Source organism: Globicephala melas, chromosome 13 (assembly GCF_963455315.2).
Source record: "Globicephala melas chromosome 13, mGloMel1.2, whole genome shotgun sequence".
In the NCBI taxonomy this organism is placed as follows: Eukaryota; Metazoa; Chordata; class Mammalia; order Artiodactyla; family Delphinidae; genus Globicephala; species Globicephala melas.
In genome coordinates, this window is record NC_083326.1 from 88,915,246 (window position 1) to 88,931,765 (window position 16,520).

At 64.3% G+C, this 16,520-nt stretch overlaps 2 protein-coding genes across 2 annotated transcripts; one reads left to right on the top strand and one right to left on the bottom strand.

Moving 5' to 3' along the window:
* Positions 1-1,382: 1,382 nt before the first annotated feature.
* On the bottom strand, positions 1,383-7,009 carry DDX51 (DEAD-box helicase 51). The gene is given in 15 exon segments (XM_030859915.2): positions 1,383-2,309; positions 2,533-2,667; positions 2,747-2,810; positions 2,924-3,025; positions 3,215-3,331; positions 3,413-3,528; positions 3,606-3,804; positions 3,935-4,080; positions 4,150-4,258; positions 4,423-4,529; positions 4,624-4,695; positions 4,806-4,951; positions 5,267-5,417; positions 6,445-6,651; positions 6,653-7,009. Coding segments are annotated over 15 exon segments (2,028 nt in total). The 5' UTR covers positions 6,983-7,009; the 3' UTR covers positions 1,383-2,282.
* Positions 6,685-14,076, top strand: NOC4L (nucleolar complex associated 4 homolog). Its single transcript, XM_030859916.2, has 15 exons — positions 6,685-7,250; positions 7,579-7,699; positions 8,191-8,297; positions 8,564-8,671; positions 8,840-8,989; positions 9,074-9,173; positions 9,254-9,288; positions 9,608-9,658; positions 9,739-9,850; positions 9,998-10,058; positions 10,204-10,314; positions 10,478-10,638; positions 10,728-10,810; positions 11,098-11,211; positions 11,298-14,076. The coding sequence occupies exons 1-15, from the start codon at positions 7,134-7,136 to the stop codon at positions 11,415-11,417; spliced, it is 1,551 nt and encodes a 516-aa protein (XP_030715776.1). The 5' UTR covers positions 6,685-7,133; the 3' UTR covers positions 11,418-14,076.
* Positions 14,077-16,520: the final 2,444 nt, after the last annotated feature.

Genomic DNA, 16,520 nt, shown 5'->3' on the forward strand with positions numbered 1-16,520 from the left:
TGAGAACTCAGGATTTACTCTTAACAGCTCTCATACACGTCATGTGTAACCTACAGCAGTGTTATATTTGTCATGTTGTACATTACATTCCTAATACTTATTTATCTAATAAAGGGAAGTTTGTACCTTTCGACCATCTCACCCAATCCCCCTGCTTCTGGTAATGACAAACCTGATCTCTCTCTGAGTTTGTTCTGCAGTATGAATGATTGGCTTAGACGCTGTTAACTCCTGCTACTTCGCTTTTCTCTGAAGTCGTCTTCTTTTCCAGATAAATGCCCAGCAAGTCGCTGTTGAAACCCAACAGCAAAGTGACCTGCACACCGCAGCCTGCCTTGAAGACACCACTACCGCCCGTCTCCCAGATGCCCAAGGCCCCAGAGACCCAGCAGGTGCAGGGGAGGCCCTGTATCTCCAAGTTCAAAGTGAAGGGCGAAAGCAGGCAATGTCGTTTCCGCCTGGTGGTCACTTTGCTACTCCTGGGCCCCCCCTCCCGGAAGTGAGGGGCAGGAAGGCTCGGGACAGGCCACAGCCGAGGTGCTTCTGCTCAGTCTCCCGCGGCAGCGGCAGCGCCTGCGGTGCCCCCATGAGTGGCTGCATGCTCCCAGGCCCCAGCCTCCACTTCAACCTCTTCCCGGAACCCGTGGGCAGGCTCGGGGCCTCCGCACACGCTGCAGCTTCTCTCCTGTCCCCACGCGCCCGGCCACTCCGCAATGCTCAGTAAAGGTGACATCGGAATTCTTTGTTCTGCTGGCAATTATCAATATTACGAAACTTCTAAAAGCTCAGCCGTTGTCTTCAGTCACCTGCCTGGGCCTCTTCCCGTCTTCTGACACAAGCGTGACTGAATGTAAAAGGAAAGGCAGGCTGAGGAGGCAATCTGGTATTTCCAGCAATCCTATCACCCAGGGGCACGTGTGTTCACTATTTTTTTAAATTTTATTTATTTATTTAAAAAAATTAATTTACTTACTTATTTTTGGCTGCATTGGGTCTTCATTGCTGCACGGGGGCTTTCTCTAGTTGCGACAAGCGGGGGCTACTCTTTGTTGCGGTGCGCGGGCTTCTCATTGCGGTGGCTTCTCTTGTTGCGGAGCACGGGCTCTAGGCACACAGGATTCGGTAGTTGTGGCTCGCGGGCTCTAGAGCACAGGCTCAGCAGTTGTGGCACACAGGCTCAGTAGTTGTGGCTCGTGGGCTCTAGAGCACAGGCTCAGTAGTTGTGGCTCGTGCGCTCTAGAATGCAGGCTCGGTAGTTGTGGCACCCGGGCTTTGTTGCTCTGCGGCATGTGGGATCTTCCCGGACCAGGGTTTGAACCTGTGTCCCCTGCATTGGTGGGCAGATTCCTAACCACTGCGTCACCAGGGAAGAAGTCCGTATGTGTTTTTAAACAGATGCTTTATTGAGATACAATCCACAGACTGGGAAGCCGCCTCTCAGAGGCTGTGCATGGCTGTGCCGCCCCCCGGGTCCCGTGCGAAGCCTGGACTGAAATGTGAGCGGGTTCGGTATGCAGGGTGCGTTTACAGCCCCGAGAGGTCCGGGCTGGTGCGACCCGAGTCCTGGTCCGCGTGCTCTCCCGTAAGCTGCCCACTCTGCCCCATGACGTCCACTCGGGCGACAGCGAGCACACGGGACGCCAGGACTCATGGTGGTGATTCTGCCAACACAAGGAGCTGCGGTTCATTCCCATTAAGGCTCTGTCAACACGTGACTCTTGGAAACGAAGCTTTCTCAGAGACGGCGGTCAGTGCTCTGAAGCCTGTTTCCTGGACACTCGTCTCACACACGCGATGACTAATCGTGAAGTACAGCCACGATGACCTCGCAGCGCATCCTCCGGTCTCTGTGACGCCTTGCGGGGAACGGCTACTTAGCAGCCGGCCGTTCACCCCAACAGCGAGGGACTCAGGGCCATCTCTCCCACGCAGGGTGGTGGCTTACGCTGTTAGAAGAACTGAATTCCTGAAGGTACCTCAAGGCTGATCCCCAATTTACAGCCTAACGCGTGGCAGACGCCACCCCGTCAGCTCCGGGGGAGTGTAAACAGTTTCACTGGAGACTTGCTTCCAGAAAGACCACCCGACAGGGGGCTGACCTTGTGCCCCCTGGAAGGTCTCAGGCCTGGGCCGGAGCCTTGTGTCCAGGGCAGCAGCGTGCTTGGGGACCGAGGCTCGCTCAGCTGAGGAATCCCCGTCTCCTGCTTGTGCGTCCAGCAACCGGTGCTCGGGATGTTTCCAGAAAGGAGGCGGCTCCCCCACCACGAGGGCAGAGCCCCGGCCTAGGCTGCCTTCTGCCTCTGCTCCTCCTGCGGGGGTGGCGGGGGTGGCAGTTGGCAGGGGTTGGCAGGCGCCACCCGCCGCTCACTCCTTGCGGCCGGCCCCGCCCTCCACCCCCGAGGGCAGAGACACCCCATCCCCACGCCCGCTCGGAAAGCCAGTTCGGTGCCGGACCCCTCCGGGCCGTGGGGCCCCCTGCCGTCTCCTCCCTCCACCTCGGCTGTCCCAAGACGAGCCCCCGTGGCGCCTCACCCTGACGGCCCTCTCCAGCTGGGACAGGGCCTCCTGGTACCGTGGGACCAGCGGCTGCAGGAGCTCACTGGGGGCGTCGTGCCGCTCCAGCCTGGGCACCCCGCCTTCCCTGAGCATCCGGACGAACCTCCTCTCCTGCGGGGAAGGAGCACGTGAGGGGAAGAGGCTCCCGCCCCGCCTGGGCCCCACCTCGGGCTGAGACCCCCAGGCTGACCTGCACCTCGAGGAGCAGCGTGAAGGCCTGTCCGGATTTTCCGGCGCGGGCGGTTCTTCCAACCCTGAAACGGAGCACAGCCTCCTCCAGAGCTGTGGCCCCCAGCCCCTGAGGGCTGTTGGGACCAGGCTTTCTCCACAAGCCACCCCCTCCCCAGACCCAAGGCCAGTCCCGCACCGGTGCACGTAGGTCCGCAGGTACTGGGGGGCGTCGTAGTTCACCACCAGCTGCACGCCCTGCACGTCGATGCCGCGGGCCGTGGCGTCGGTGCTGATGAGGCTGGCAGGACACAAGGGGCCACGGGCCCTGCCTGAGGCCGGGAGCAGGGACACACGCCCCTTCCCGCCCTGCTGGGGACCCCGCCACGGAGCTGGGGAGGGCCCGAGGCGCCCTTCAGGAACCCAGGCTGACGCCGGAGCGAGCGCCCTCCCCAGAGCAGGACCCCGGCCTGTCTTCCCAGGTACTCACAGCTGGATCTTCCCCTGCTGAAAGCGCTTCAAGATCAGCTTCCTAGCGCCAGGCCCGTAGCGGGAGGAAAAGTCGGCCACGCGCACGCCCCCGAAAGCCTGGACTAGCAGGAACAGCCTGGGCGGGAGAGGCCAGAGCCGGGTGGGCTGGGGGAACCACCTCCTCTCCCCTCCAGTCCCTGCACCACGCGGGCCTCACCTGTGGGAGTTCTCACGGGAGTTGGTGAAACACAGAACCCTTGAGAGATTCATCTCCAGGATCAAGTGCAGGACGACCAACGGCTTGAGACGGAGGCTGCAGGGCACGTAGCGATGCTGTGGGGGACGGCGTGAGGTTGGCCACAGCCCGGTGCCTAGACGCGCCCCCTCCCCCCTCCAAGTGCCCTGCTCACCGTGAGCCCCGCAGGGAAGGTATACTTCCCGCCCAAGTCCCCGGCCACGTCCACGTCAGGGTCTCTGAGGCCCCCGTGCACCGACCCCGTGGAAAAGAGCCGGGGCCGGTAGAGGCCAAGCTGCTGCAGCTTTTCGGGGTTCTGGGTCAGAGTGGCTGAGAAGAGTAGTTTCTGCAGTGGCATCTGGGGGCAGCAGACGCTGGAAAGGGAGGGCACGCTGGGAAAACAGCACCCCAGCCTGGTGGGAGAGCGTCTCAGACGGGGGACAGCGGAGGGGACCAGCTCAGGGCGGCCCCACTGGGCGCAGAGCAGAGTGCAGGGCCTGGTACCTGGCTGCAGTCACAGCCCGGGGCTGTGTTCTCTGGAGCAGAGCAAAGGGATCCCTACTGCCCTCACTGGGAAAGGCCGCGGCCACCACCCGCGGCAGCCAGGCCTGGTGCATGCTGTCTATCACGCGGTCGGCCTCATCGATGACCTGCGGGGCGGGGGGGCCGTGGTCAGCTTCGGGTCTGGGCCCGGGCCTCCCTCCACGTGGGCCACCTACCAGGAAGCGGAGATGCTGGAGGCTGAATCCTGGGGTCTGCTCGACGTGGTCTACCAGGCGGCCAGGGGTGGCCACCACGATGTCTGCCAGGCAGCGGAAGCCGTCTGCTCTGTGGAACGGAGAGTGGCTCAGGAGGGCCGCCCTGCACTGACCACCCCCCCGAAGTGGGGACCCTGTGGACGGCAGCGCTCTGCTCCCCGGGGCCAGATGGCTACGATGCGGCTGCAGAGCGAGCCCACCTCTCGGAGGAGCCCACAGACCGGAGGAACCTACGTGTCCTGCACGAGACTCTCCTGCTCCTTGGCCAGCGACTTCTGTCCGGTGACCAGGGCGACCCGAAGAGGAGTGGCATCTGTGTAGACGCTGAACACTTTGCTCACCTGGAGGAAAAGCAGCCATGAACAGCGCGACCCGAGGCCCCGCGCCGCAGTGACGAAGCCCCCGGCTCTGACCTCCAGGCATGGGCCCACGTACCTGCTGGGCCAGCTCCTTGGTCGGCAGCACAACCAGGGCCCGAACCTGGCACACGGCTCGCCGTAGCAGGGCCTGCGGGGTAGACAGCCGCCGCGTCAGCCCGCCCCCCGCGTCCGCCCGCGCCCGCGTCAGCCGCTCCTGCCTGCAGACCCGCCTGGAGGGCGAGGGCTCTCTGCGCTCACCTGCACCACAGGGATGACGAAGGCCAGTGTCTTCCCACTGCCCGTTGGGGCAGACACACAGAGGTCGCTAGGCCGGTAGCCGCCTCTGCTTACCAGAAACCCGTTGGCTGCGCTCTCCAGGAGAGCGGGAATCACTGCTGCCTGCACTGGACAAGGAACGGCGAGACGCACGTCACATCGGTGCAGGGACACCCAGTACCAGCACAGGCACCAGAGACGGCCGCCTCCCTGTCTGTGACCTCTGGGCTGGGCTCTCGCTCAAGGTCCGCACCAGAGCCTCCCGGAGTGCTGAGAGGCTGGAGGTGCCGAGGCCAGGACCACACCTGCCACCGGACGTGTGCACAGGCTGCCTGTGTGGACAGCTGCTGAGCGAGGGCCTTGCCCGGTTCTGGGAGAAGATGCTCTGGAAGGAAACCCTGCTCCCACCGCCACCCCACCCCACCTGCGCAGAGCAGGGGCACCTGGAAAGTAGGACGAGATGCCCTGAGCCCGCAGCCTCTTCCGCAGGTCCGGGTGGACTTCCGGGATATCCTCAATAGGCACCAGGCCTTCGGTGACACTCTTTCCAACGCAGCTTGGCTCAGCCAGCCATGCTGGCAGGAAAGGCTGGACCTATCACAGAGGGAAAGAGAAAGAGATGCGGTGAACGCTCCCAAACCCGCCAGGCCAGCAGAGCAGGGCCCCATGAGCCAAGCGCTCAAGACACTCAGGCTGAAGAGGCCGCAGGAAAGAGACAAACTTTCTAGCTTCTCCTAGACCGCCCACGTCTCACTCTCCTTTAAAAGGCGTGAAAAGCCTTTAAAAGGCGTGAAAAGCCTTTAAAAGGCGTGAAAAATACATACCAGAAAGCGCCACTCCCTGAGCCAGACCACCCAGGGGCACCTTCGCACCTAGTAACACCCGTGCCCCAATGACATCTGTGCTCCGGACTACACCCACAAGGTGTCCGTGACCTGTTTGCTATCACTGGCTCTGCACCAACCGTACAAACCCTCTGTCGTTTTACACAACAAACTCATTGCTACCTCAGGGCCTTTGCCCCAACTCGGCCCTCTCCCTGGCACACACCCCCCTGCCCCCACCACACCTTAACCAGGCTGATCCCTGTCTTCTGATTCCAACTCAAAGTGGATCTCCCCAAGGGCACTCTGCCCAGCCTCTCTTATTCTTCATGATGACGATCACGCTCCAAACATCCTTTAACTCACGTATTCGACTACTGAAATCTTATGCTGACATAAATCTGCTACTCGCCCAGGAACCTGGTAGGCCTGGTAGGATCTCCCATTTTGTTCGCTAGATTGGTGAGCACAGTGGAAGCTCCTTAAATGTACACCAAGGAAGCGAAGCTGTTTAGAGAGATCTCTGTGACAGCAGCACGGAAACCAAGTCAACCCGCTGGTTTCGGAAAAGAAAGAGAACTCTTACAATTGAAAGTAGAAGTGCCGAGTTTGCACAGGATTCAAACCGTAAACGAGGATGCTAAGACATCAGCAGTCGGCCGGCTCAGGTGTTCACTCACCGAACACAAACCATACACCCATCAGGCGAAAGCACCGTCCTCCAAGCCGTCCCACGAACACAAGCCGCGGTAACGACAGCCACCCCAGCGCTGCAGCCTCCCCCCCGGGCCGCTCACCTTTGGCGCCTTGCTCCTCCCAAAGCCCCCGAGCACCAGTGCGTGGGCTGGGGGACCAGAAGCCTCTTCGGGGGGCGGTCCGCCCTGGCCCTCCGGCGACCCCGCGGCTTCGGCGCCCACGCTGTTCCCCGCCGGCGCCTCCTCGCTGCTCTCTGCGCGGCAGAAACGGGGGCGGGGCGGCGCGTCAGCCCCACGCGGTCCCGAGTCCCAGGGCCCCGCCCCGCGAGGCCCTACCTGCGCCCGCGTCCTCATCCTCGTCGTCCGCCTTCCGCCGCTTGCAGGGAGGTGCGTGCGGGCTCCGCGGCGCCCCGCCGCTCTTGCGCCTCCGCGTTCTGCGCGGCCGCCGTCGCCGCTTCCCCGCCGCCTGAGCGGTCTGCGCGGGCTCCGAGGGTTCTTGCTGCGGCGGCTGCTTCTGCAGCTCCCGCTCTCGGGCCCGGCACCGCAGCCGCTCCAGCAGCGCGCGAGCCCGGCCGTCCGCCTCGGCCTCCGCCCCGGCCGCCTCGGGGCCCGCGTACCGCGCAACGTGGAAGAGCGCCATGCCACCCGCCGCGCGCCAGTCCGGCCCGACGCGCCACGATGACGAGGGGGCGGGGCGCGACGTCATCAGGCGCCGGCGGTGACGTCAGTGGCGCGCCGGGAGGCGGAGCCGGTGGGCGGCTGAGTTGGTCTCTGCCGCGTGGGGTGGCGGCATGGAAGGGGAAGCCGGCCCTGGGGGCGCGCGCCGGGCGTTGGGCCGCCTGGTGGAGGCGGTGCTGGCAAACCGAGGCAAGGCCAACGCCGTGTTCGACATCCTGGCCGTGCTGCAGGTGGGGGCCCGTGGGGAGCGGCGGGGGTCGCGGCCGGGTCCCGGGGTTGGAGACCAGAATGGGGGCCTTCTCGGGCTCTGACGAGGTGGGGCTTGGGTTCGGAATGCGGCAGCTAATTGCAAAGCGGAGTTCAAGACTTTTCTGGGGGTATTCTCCAGTCTCGCAGGGCTCCCAGGTTGGAGGGTCGGGTGCGGGGTTTGGCAGAGGTGGGATGGGAGGGTCACGCGGGCTCAGGGGTGGGGTGGGGTGGGGCTGGGGTCCTGGTCGGGAAAGGGGGCAGGGGCCACAGCTTCAGGCGGGGCACCCCGCGACCGGCATCTCCCCGCAGTCTGAGGACCAGGAGGAGGTCCACGAAGCGGTGCGCGCATGCAGCCGACTTTTCGGGGCCCTGCTGGCCCGCGGAGAGCTGTTTGTGGGCCAGCTGCCCTCTGAGGAGATGGTCATGGCAGGTCAGTGTCCAGGAGGGCCTGGTCTCTGACAAGGTTAGAGGGGGATCTTGCTAACATGGGATGAGCCCCCCCCCGCCCCAGAACTCCATCATAGGCCATGCGGGTCGGTGGGATCGGGAGATTGTGTTTGGGGGAAGGGGTGGGTAATAGGGGCGTTGAAGCCAGGTGTAAGTAAAGGTTGGGTGGGGTGGAACTGTTGGTCCTGTTTTGCGCCTCTTGTGGGATTTGATGATGCGTATAGTTGACTGTTAATTCCATGGAGGCTTAGAGTTCTGTGGCTCAGGCCTTGGCGCGTCTGGGTCTTGGGGTGAAAGGAGAGAGGATCCTGCCTGGGGGAACGTGCTGGTCCTGCCCCAGGTCTGGAACCACAGTGACTCGTTTTTCACTCATTCCTCGGCTGGGCTGAGTAGAGAGCAGGGGGAGGGTGGGGCTGGGTCCTGTCTGGCGTGTGCGGGCGTCGGTGTGGGCTGACCGCCCTGCCCCACCTGCAGGGTCCCGGGGGGCCACTCGCAAGTACAGGGTGTGGATGCGGCACCGGTACCACAGCTGCTGCAACCGCCTGGGGGAGCTCTTGGCTCGCTCCTCCTTTCGGATCAAGGTGAGTCTGGGCCGCTAGCCTTACTTGCCCGCGCAGGGGTCTGCGAGGGGTCTGGGGCCGTGGCTGCAGGTGCCGGTCCAGGTGAGGGTGCTGTCTCCTTCTGTGGCTGGTTCCTCTGGGTGTGGCTGCGTCCGTCCTGTCTCCTGATTCTCACAGGAGCTTTATCTTGCGGGTGTTCAGGCCTGAGGGCCGGGGGAGCTCTGTGGGCCTGTCTGCAGGGGTGACGTGTGGCGGGCGCCTCGCGGTCCCTTTGCCACCCCTCCTAGGAGCTGGCCCTCAGCACCCTCATGAAGTTCGTGCAGCTGGAGGGCGAACACCCCCTGGAGAAGCCCAAGTGGGAAGGCAACTATCTGTTCCCCTACCAGCTCTTCAAGGTGAGGCCCAGGCTGCCCGCTTGCGGGTCTCCCCGGCTGCCTGTGGGTTGTGGGGTTTGGGGGGCCTCTGGAAGCCCTCCCCAGACTCTGCTATGTGAGCTCCACACCTGGGCCGCCTGTTCTGGGGGTCAGAGAGGTGCTTACCACCTTGTTCCCCCTCCCCTGCAGTCGGTGGTAGGAGGCCTGCTCTCTCCAGAAGAGGACCGCTCCCTGTTGCTCTGTCAGTTCCGGGAGTACCTGGAACACGACGACATCCGCTACCACACGATGCAGGCCGCGGCGGACGCTGTGGCCCGGGCCACTGATGGGCGCCCTGAGGTGAGCCGCCTGGGTCCGGGGAGGATGGGGCCAGGGGGGTGACGGGCACGCGGCGTCCAGGTGCTCAGGCCAGGTCTGCGGCAGGTGCCCCTCGCTTTTTGGAACAACGCCTTCACGCTGCTGTCCTCCGTGAGCCTGCCCCGCCAGGAGAGCGCCCCCCCCAGCTTCTACGTGAAGCACGCGGGTAAGCGCTGGGGCTGGGAGGGCGGGAGGGCAGGGCCCCGGCCTTCTCCCATGTCGGGTGATCCCTCGCTTTATCTGCAGAGCTCTCGGACAAGTGGAAGGTCGTTCATCTGAGGGTGAGACGCTCTGGGTGGGTGGTGGTTTCCCTGGGAATCCCCCGGTCCTGGGCTAGCGCCCCCTTCCTGGCCTTGTTAGCCACCGGGGTCACAGGAGGCCCCTAGGGCCCAGGCACGGTTCCCGGAGGTCAGAGGCGGCCTGCCCAGACCTCTCTGGGGCTGAGTGTCACTGCCAGGGCGGCTGTGAACACAGGGCCTGTGGCCGAGAGGGAGGTGTTCTCTCGCTGGGGTTTCTTAGTTCCTGGCTCCGTAGCGGAGGCAGGAGGAGAGTGGGCACGACTGGGAGCGTGGGCACGCCCACCCTGCCGCCTCCCCACAGGAGCACAGGAAGGCCTTCCAGCAGATGTGGCTCGGCTTCCTCAAGCACCAGGTAGGGGTGGGGGAGGGACCCCGGGGCTGGGCTCCAGCAGGCGGGGCGGGCCGCACCGACCTGACTGCTGCTTCCGGCAGCTGCCTCTCCGCATCTGCAAGAAGGTGCTGGTGATCATGCATGACTCCATCCTGCCTCACCTGGCGCAGCCCAGCCTCATGATCGACTTCCTCGCCCGCGCCTGTGACGTCGGTGAGCAGGGAGCGCCTGGTGGGCCCCGGAGCCGGGAGCAGCGGGACCAGGGCGGCGGCGGTGGGGGGGGGCTCTGCAGCCCCGGGCCAGGCAGCCGGCGGGGGTGTGCCGTCAGGTTGGGCTCCACGGCTGCGCGTCTGTCTGCAGGTGGAGCCGTCAGCCTCCTGGCTTTGAACGGACTTTTCATCCTGATTCATAAGCACAACCTGTGAGTGTTCGCCTCGGGGTCTGAGGGCTTTTCAGCTCTGCCCGTTCATCCGTGACGTTCATCCGTGACCCCGACCGGGATTCCTGATCTGTTCTGTTTGTGGCTCTGCCCCGACACGTGCTCCGTCACTCACCTCCCCCGCCAGGGAGTACCCTGACTTCTACCGGAAGCTGTATGGCTTGCTCGACCCGTCTGTCTTCCACGTCAAGTACCGGGCGCGCTTCTTCCACCTGGCTGACCTCTTCCTGTCGTCCTCGTGAGTGGGGGCGGGGCTGGGGACACCTGGCCTGGCTCAGAGCCGCATTGCTGCCTGGGCCCCGCCCATCCCTGTGGGGCTGCGGGGCCCGCAGGCCAGGACGGGAGCTGGGGGCTGGCACAGAGGGGTGGAGTCTTACGCCTCCCCCCCCCCGCCCCCCCAGGCATCTGCCTGCCTACCTGGTGGCTGCCTTCACCAAGCGCCTGGCCCGCCTGGCCCTGACAGCACCCCCCGAGGCTCTACTCACGGTCCTGCCCTTTATCTGCAACCTGCTGCGCAGACACCCAGCCTGCCGCGTCCTCGTGCACCGCCCCAGGGGCCCTGGTGAGTGTGGCCGGAGCCCCTGGGAGGCCTGGCCAAGAGGCCAGCACGTGGGTGCAGGTGGCAGACTGGAGCCTGGGTCTCGTTCCTAGAGCTGGACGCCGACCCCTATGACCCCCAAGAGGAGGACCCTGCCCGGAGCCGAGCCCTGGAGAGCTCCCTGTGGGAGCTGCAGGTGAGGGCGCCCTGCCTGCCGGTCACTCCCTGGGCTTCCTGGAGCCGCCCCACCTGGGCGCTCCCCCTCGGCCTCCCACCCAGCCCCACCTGCACGCCCCTGCCAGCATCTCTTCCAGGTCCCCAAGGATCCCACCTTGCCTTGTCACTTCGCTCACCCAGGGGAGCCTTTGCCTCCGTCTGTCCTGTCCCTGGCCTGCGGAGGTGGTGGGATGGTCCCCTGCTCAGTGCGTCCTGTGCCCCTCGCTTTGCCCACGAGGGGCGGTGACATCCCATGTGCCTCTCCAGGCCCTCCAGCAGCATTACCACCCCGAGGTGTCCAAGGCCGCCAGCGCCATTAACCAGGCACTGTCCGAAGCCGAGGTCAGCATCGCGCCGCTTCTGGAGCTCACCGCCTTCCAGGTGAGGCCGTGAGGCGGGCCGGGCGCTGGGCAGTGAGGGCCGTGCAGCACGGGGCGCCTGACCGGCCGCCTGTCCCCGCCCCGCAGATATTCGAGCAGGACCTGCAGAAAAAAGGGCCCGAGCCAGTGCCATTGGAGTTCATCCCGGCCCAGGGCCTGCTGGGCCGGCGGGGCGACCTCTGTGCCCAGCACTTCACGCTGAGCTGACCCTGCGCGCCCCGCTGCCCCCGACAGATGGTCTTGTGGGAAAGCTGCTGGGGGGTGCTGGTGGGCGGGGGTCTCGGGAGGTGCAGGTCCTTCACCTGTGCCCCTGGGGCTGGGGTCAGAGTGCCGTCCACCTGCCGCCCCTCCACCCGCCTACCCTGCTGGCCTCACCGGAGGGTGCTGCTCGGGGCCCTCCCTTCCCTGCGGCCTGGTGGGGAGGGGCGAGGTGGGGTATGGGGGGCGCTGCAGGGCAGCCCCTGCTTCCAGGGCCTCAAGTTACAAGCGCGCCGGGTCGTGGCTTTTGTCGGCCCCCGCGATTCCCCCCCAAGACGCGCCAGGCTCTCTGCATCGCTGTGCTTCCTGACACGGGGCGGCCGTGAGAGCCTGTCTGCTGCAGTTAGACTGTGACGTGGGAGTGACGGGGTGGCTCTGTGCCCCGGTCAGTCTCGGCGGGGAGCACAGAGAGGGGCACGAGCTCTCTGTGCCTGGCCAGGCCCTACTGAGGTCACCTTTGTCCCCAGAAGCACAGTGAGTCCGGGGGTGAGCGTCTGCCCCATCGAGGGGTTACAGGCGGGGCTGGTTCATTCCTCCATCCCCTGAGCAGAGTGGGCCAGCAGCCCGATTGTTTCCACGGTTATCTTTTAGAGGTTTCTTTTGTGCCAAAGGTGGCGGGTTTTCCGGCTCTGGTAGTGACCCCGTTTCCTTTAAAAAAAACCCACTTGGTCCGGCACACGCCTGGAGCCGGCCCACGGTTGGCAGGGGCTGGTGGGGGCACGGGGTGGGGCAGCCCACAGGGAGATAAGACACCTCGCTGCCCTCCGCCTCCTGTGCCCCACTCCTGGCCCCGCCCTGCCCCTCCCCCCGGGGAGCAGGGTGGGAGCTCGTGGTGGGCACCCTGGAGTCACAGCAGGGAAGGGTTCCGCCAGTCTGGTGTCCAGGTACCCCCCACCGGCCCGGGGTCCCAGTGCACGCTGCTGGTAGCAGCACACCACGTGGCCCCGGTGCCCTTCACCCGTCTTCCCACGTCTGTTACTGAGCTGGAAACCGCCTTGTCCCTGGGGCGCAGGGCTTGCCTGGAGCGGGGGGCGGGGGTGGGCGGTCTTGAGAGAGCCGGGCCGTCTGGCACCAGGAGTGTCCAGTGGGCCAGAGGCCGCCGTGCCTTGTGTGGGGATGCCAGGGGGCAGTGCTGGACGGCCTGAGGCCTCCCGCTTTTCTTGAAAAATGCCACTGTGTAAAAAAATTTACAAACTACAAAACACTTGAACGGTCTCTCTTGGTCTTGTCTGCATTCGGCGTCCTGCGCTCCCGTAGGTCCTGGCTGTGGCCCGTAGCCGCGCTGGTTCCCCGGGCAGCTGCACTCTGCCGTGTTTGCCCTCCGGCAGGTCCCCATTTCCTGTCCTCTGGCCCTGGTTGTCCGTGGGGGAAGGGGGGTGAGAGTGCCCCTCCCAGCAGCTGTGAGGTTGGCTGGGAGGCCGCGTGGTGGGTTGGAGGTAAGAACTGAACGGGGGGACTGGGGCCACCGCTGGGGCTCTGCCTGTCCTTCAGGAGCCCGAGGGGTGGCCGGGACAGCCTCCGGGGCACATGGGGCTGACTGCAGGGCTCCTGGCTCCAGGGGAGGTACAAGCTCAGACTTTCAAGGGCTTTGGAACCACCTGGGATCAAGGAAGATGTCTATGTGGGCGGGCGGAGGGAGGGAAGGGCCTCGGGCAGGTGTACCTGAGGGCGGAGGACATAGCGGCTCCCTGGTCTGTACCAGGAGACCATCCTGAGCCGCTTGTGAGCAACCCACCTCTGAGCCCAGAGACAAGAATGCAGGCGCTTAGAAAGAGTAAACGTTTGTATGTTTAAAAAGAAGAAAAGACAGGCACCAGCGAACCCGCGACTGGCAGCCTCAGCCCGCCAGCGGCTCCCTGGGAGGAGGACAAAGGGGAAGCCCGCTGCCTTTCCTTAACTACAGCCCCGCCCCGGGTTGTCTGGCCTTTGTAAGTTACAAAGCGGCACGCGCCTAACTAGGAGCTCAAGTGAAAGGGCAGCGTGTGGGGAGATGAGGAAGCCTGCTCGCTCCCCAGCCCCGTAACCCACCCTCTCCTCTGCTGCCACTTCGCCCGCACAGACCCTCATGCTTCCCGCGCCGGGGGAGAGGCCAGGTGCACCTGCCCAAAGCCTCCCTCCACCTGCCCACGTAGACGTTTTGTTTGTGGCGCTGGGGACGCTGTTGTTTCCTAGGTCCAGTTTTTACAAATTGCTTAAAAAAAGATTTCAGACACAATGAATACCTTTTTAGCTTAAGTATGCCCCGTTTGATATTTGAGATGCACTAAATTTTAAAAGTTAAAGTGAAATCCACAAAACATCAAACTAACCACTGTCAAATGCGTGATTCAGGGACTTCCCTGGTGGCACAGTGGTTAAGAATCCACCTGCCACGCAGGGGACACGGGTTCGAGCCCTGGTCTGGGAAGGTCCCACATGCCACAGAGCAACTAAGCCCGTGCGCCACAACTACTGAGCCTGTGCTCTAGAGCCCGCGATCCACAGCTACTGAGCCCGTGCACCACAACTACTGAGGCTGCACTCCAGAGCCCGCGAGCCACAACTACCGAAGCCCGTGTGCCTAGAGCCTGTGCTTTGCAACAAGAGAAGCCACTGCAATGAAGACCAGTGCAGCCAAAAATAGATAAAATAAATTTATAAAAATGCATGAGTCAGTGGCATTTGTGCATCCATGATATGTGACCGTTGCCTGTGTATAGTTCTAGAACTTTCTGTCGCCCGTGAATGGTGTGTATCCTGACCTCTCCTGTTTCAAGAGGAGGCCCATGTCCATGGGAAGGTGTCTGGAGGCCAGAAGTCCCCACAGGCATGCTCGGGGCCCCATGGAGTGGGCTCTGCCGTCTTCTCCCTCCAAGGCCAGGTGGCCACTCGGAGCTGGGTCAGCCCCAGGCCTCCAGCAGGAATCGGAAACCTGAGTGGACGCGCAGAGCCAGGACCCTCGGGTGGCAGCACCTGGGCTGGGGTCTATAGGAGGGAGGTCCATGCATTCTGGACTGCCAGCCTGTCATGCCCGCCCCCGGGAGTCTGGCATCTGGTGGGGGATTTAACCTGGTTGAAATTGAGGGCTGGCCTTTGTCCGGCTCCAGGAGGGACCCGAGGCCCCGGGCATCCTGATGGGAGTGCCGTCTGTGGGGCCGCGGCCCGTCAGAGTCCCCGATGGGGGTCACGGCGGGGCTTTGGGCTGAGTGGCATCCGCTCCCCCTCCGGAGGGGCTGGACACTGGGGACAGCCACGTGGGTCCCACAGCCCCGGTAAAATCGGGACGCTGAGGCGGGGAGCCCCTGGCTGGCAGCACCCCGTGCGTGTGCTGTCACACGTCAGGGCCCATGGGGAAGACACCGGACGCTCGTGGTCGGGGATCTCCGGGGTCTGTCCTGCGCCTTCCCTTGGCCGGGGTACTTCACGCCCCCTCGCTGCAGTGAACCAGGACCGTGAGCACAGAGCCCTGAGGGGGCTCGGGTAGTCCTCCCGGGGGGTTGTCCAACCCGAGGGGATCTCAGGGGCCTTGGACTTGTAGTTGGTGTCAGGGTGGGGATGGTCTTGAGTGCCTGATGTTGGAGGGCCCCTGAGAAAGAGAGTCCCTGCACCTGCCACCCCGCCAAGCAGTAAGGGGGTTGATACCCCGCTATGAGGAGGGTCCGGGGCAGGCCGGGAGGCACCTCCAGAGTAGAAAGGTTGGCGGACGGTCTTGGACGGGGCGTCCAGGATCGCCAGGGGCAGCAGGGCAGGCGGGAGCCTCACGGAGGGGAAGAGGGTCTCTCGGGGTGCCAGTGAGGACAGGTAGTACCTTGCGTGCCAGGGGGCCGCCGAGTCCTTCCCAAGTGCCTTGAGTCCAGGCTCCTCGCAAGGAGCCCCCGCCGTGGGTGTGCCTGCCCAGACGGCCCGGGCCCTGCCTCCCTGCCTCATTCGCTCAGGGTGACGGTGGTTTCCCTGCTGCCCATCTCAGGGCAGCCTGCCCTCCTCCTGACTCAAACGCTGCTTCTCTGTTCCCGGCACATACACCTGTCCCGACCCCACCGGGGAAAGGGGGGACCGTGAGCAGCAGAGACCTCATTTCTGCCGCATCCGGAGCCGGAGCTTGAAGTAGAGTTTCAACCCCGCGGCAGAAACACAGGGACGCGCTGTTTCCTGCACGACCCGTGGTCCTGCCTCTCGAGTTACTGAGACCCAGTGAGCCAGGGACATGGGGGACCCCTTCCTGCATCTGCGGCGGGCCCCCGCTGACTACCCCGCTGCACGATGCCACGGCTCCAGGGCTGTCGGGTCCAGGGTTTCAGAAAAGCTTGGAGGGAGGGCGGGGGTGGCCCGATGTTGGGGGGGCGCTGCCTGCTGTGTGCCCGGGGCGCCGTCCCCTGGTCCTGCTGCACAAACAGGCCAGCCCTGTCTGTCCCTCTGTCCCTCTGTCTCCCTGTCTGTCTCTCTGTCTCCCTCCAGGAGACGAATGGGGCTGTTGGATGATTAAGTCACAGTCACACGCGTAATGAGGAACGTATCACGAGACGCGGAGAACACTCTCCAGCGATAGGAGTGCTCAAGCATTTAACGGGCATGTAGCAAGGAAGCTGCAGAGAACCGGATGTCCGAGAGGTGCCTCCTGAAACAGCCAGGGCGTAGACCTTGGGGAACGTGCGCCCCCACCAGGGCTTTCCCGCTGGGCTGGGGGCACGGGGTGGGGGGCAGCAGCTGGCCCCTAGCACTGAGCCGCCCTCCTCCGTGGGGCATCCTCCGTTAATGGAAGCCTCCCGGGGCCCCACCCCTGCTCCCAGCTGATCACGGCCTGGTGAGGTCACGGCCTCAGTGCCCACCGGCTGGTGCCCCGCTCTGTGCTCAGGAAAGTTGCCCAGCCCCTCCAGGCCTCGGTCCTCTCATCCACAAAGTGGGCGGTTCCAGGGGCTGTGGCTGCATAGGAAATCAGTCCAAAACTTAGAGGCATGAAACCACTACAACGTCGATCTCGCTCCTGAGCCTGCAGCCTGCACAGGGCTTGCGGGGGGACAGCTGGTCTCTGCTCTCCTCGTAGGAGCTGGGGCGGCTGGGACGTCGGGGCTGAGC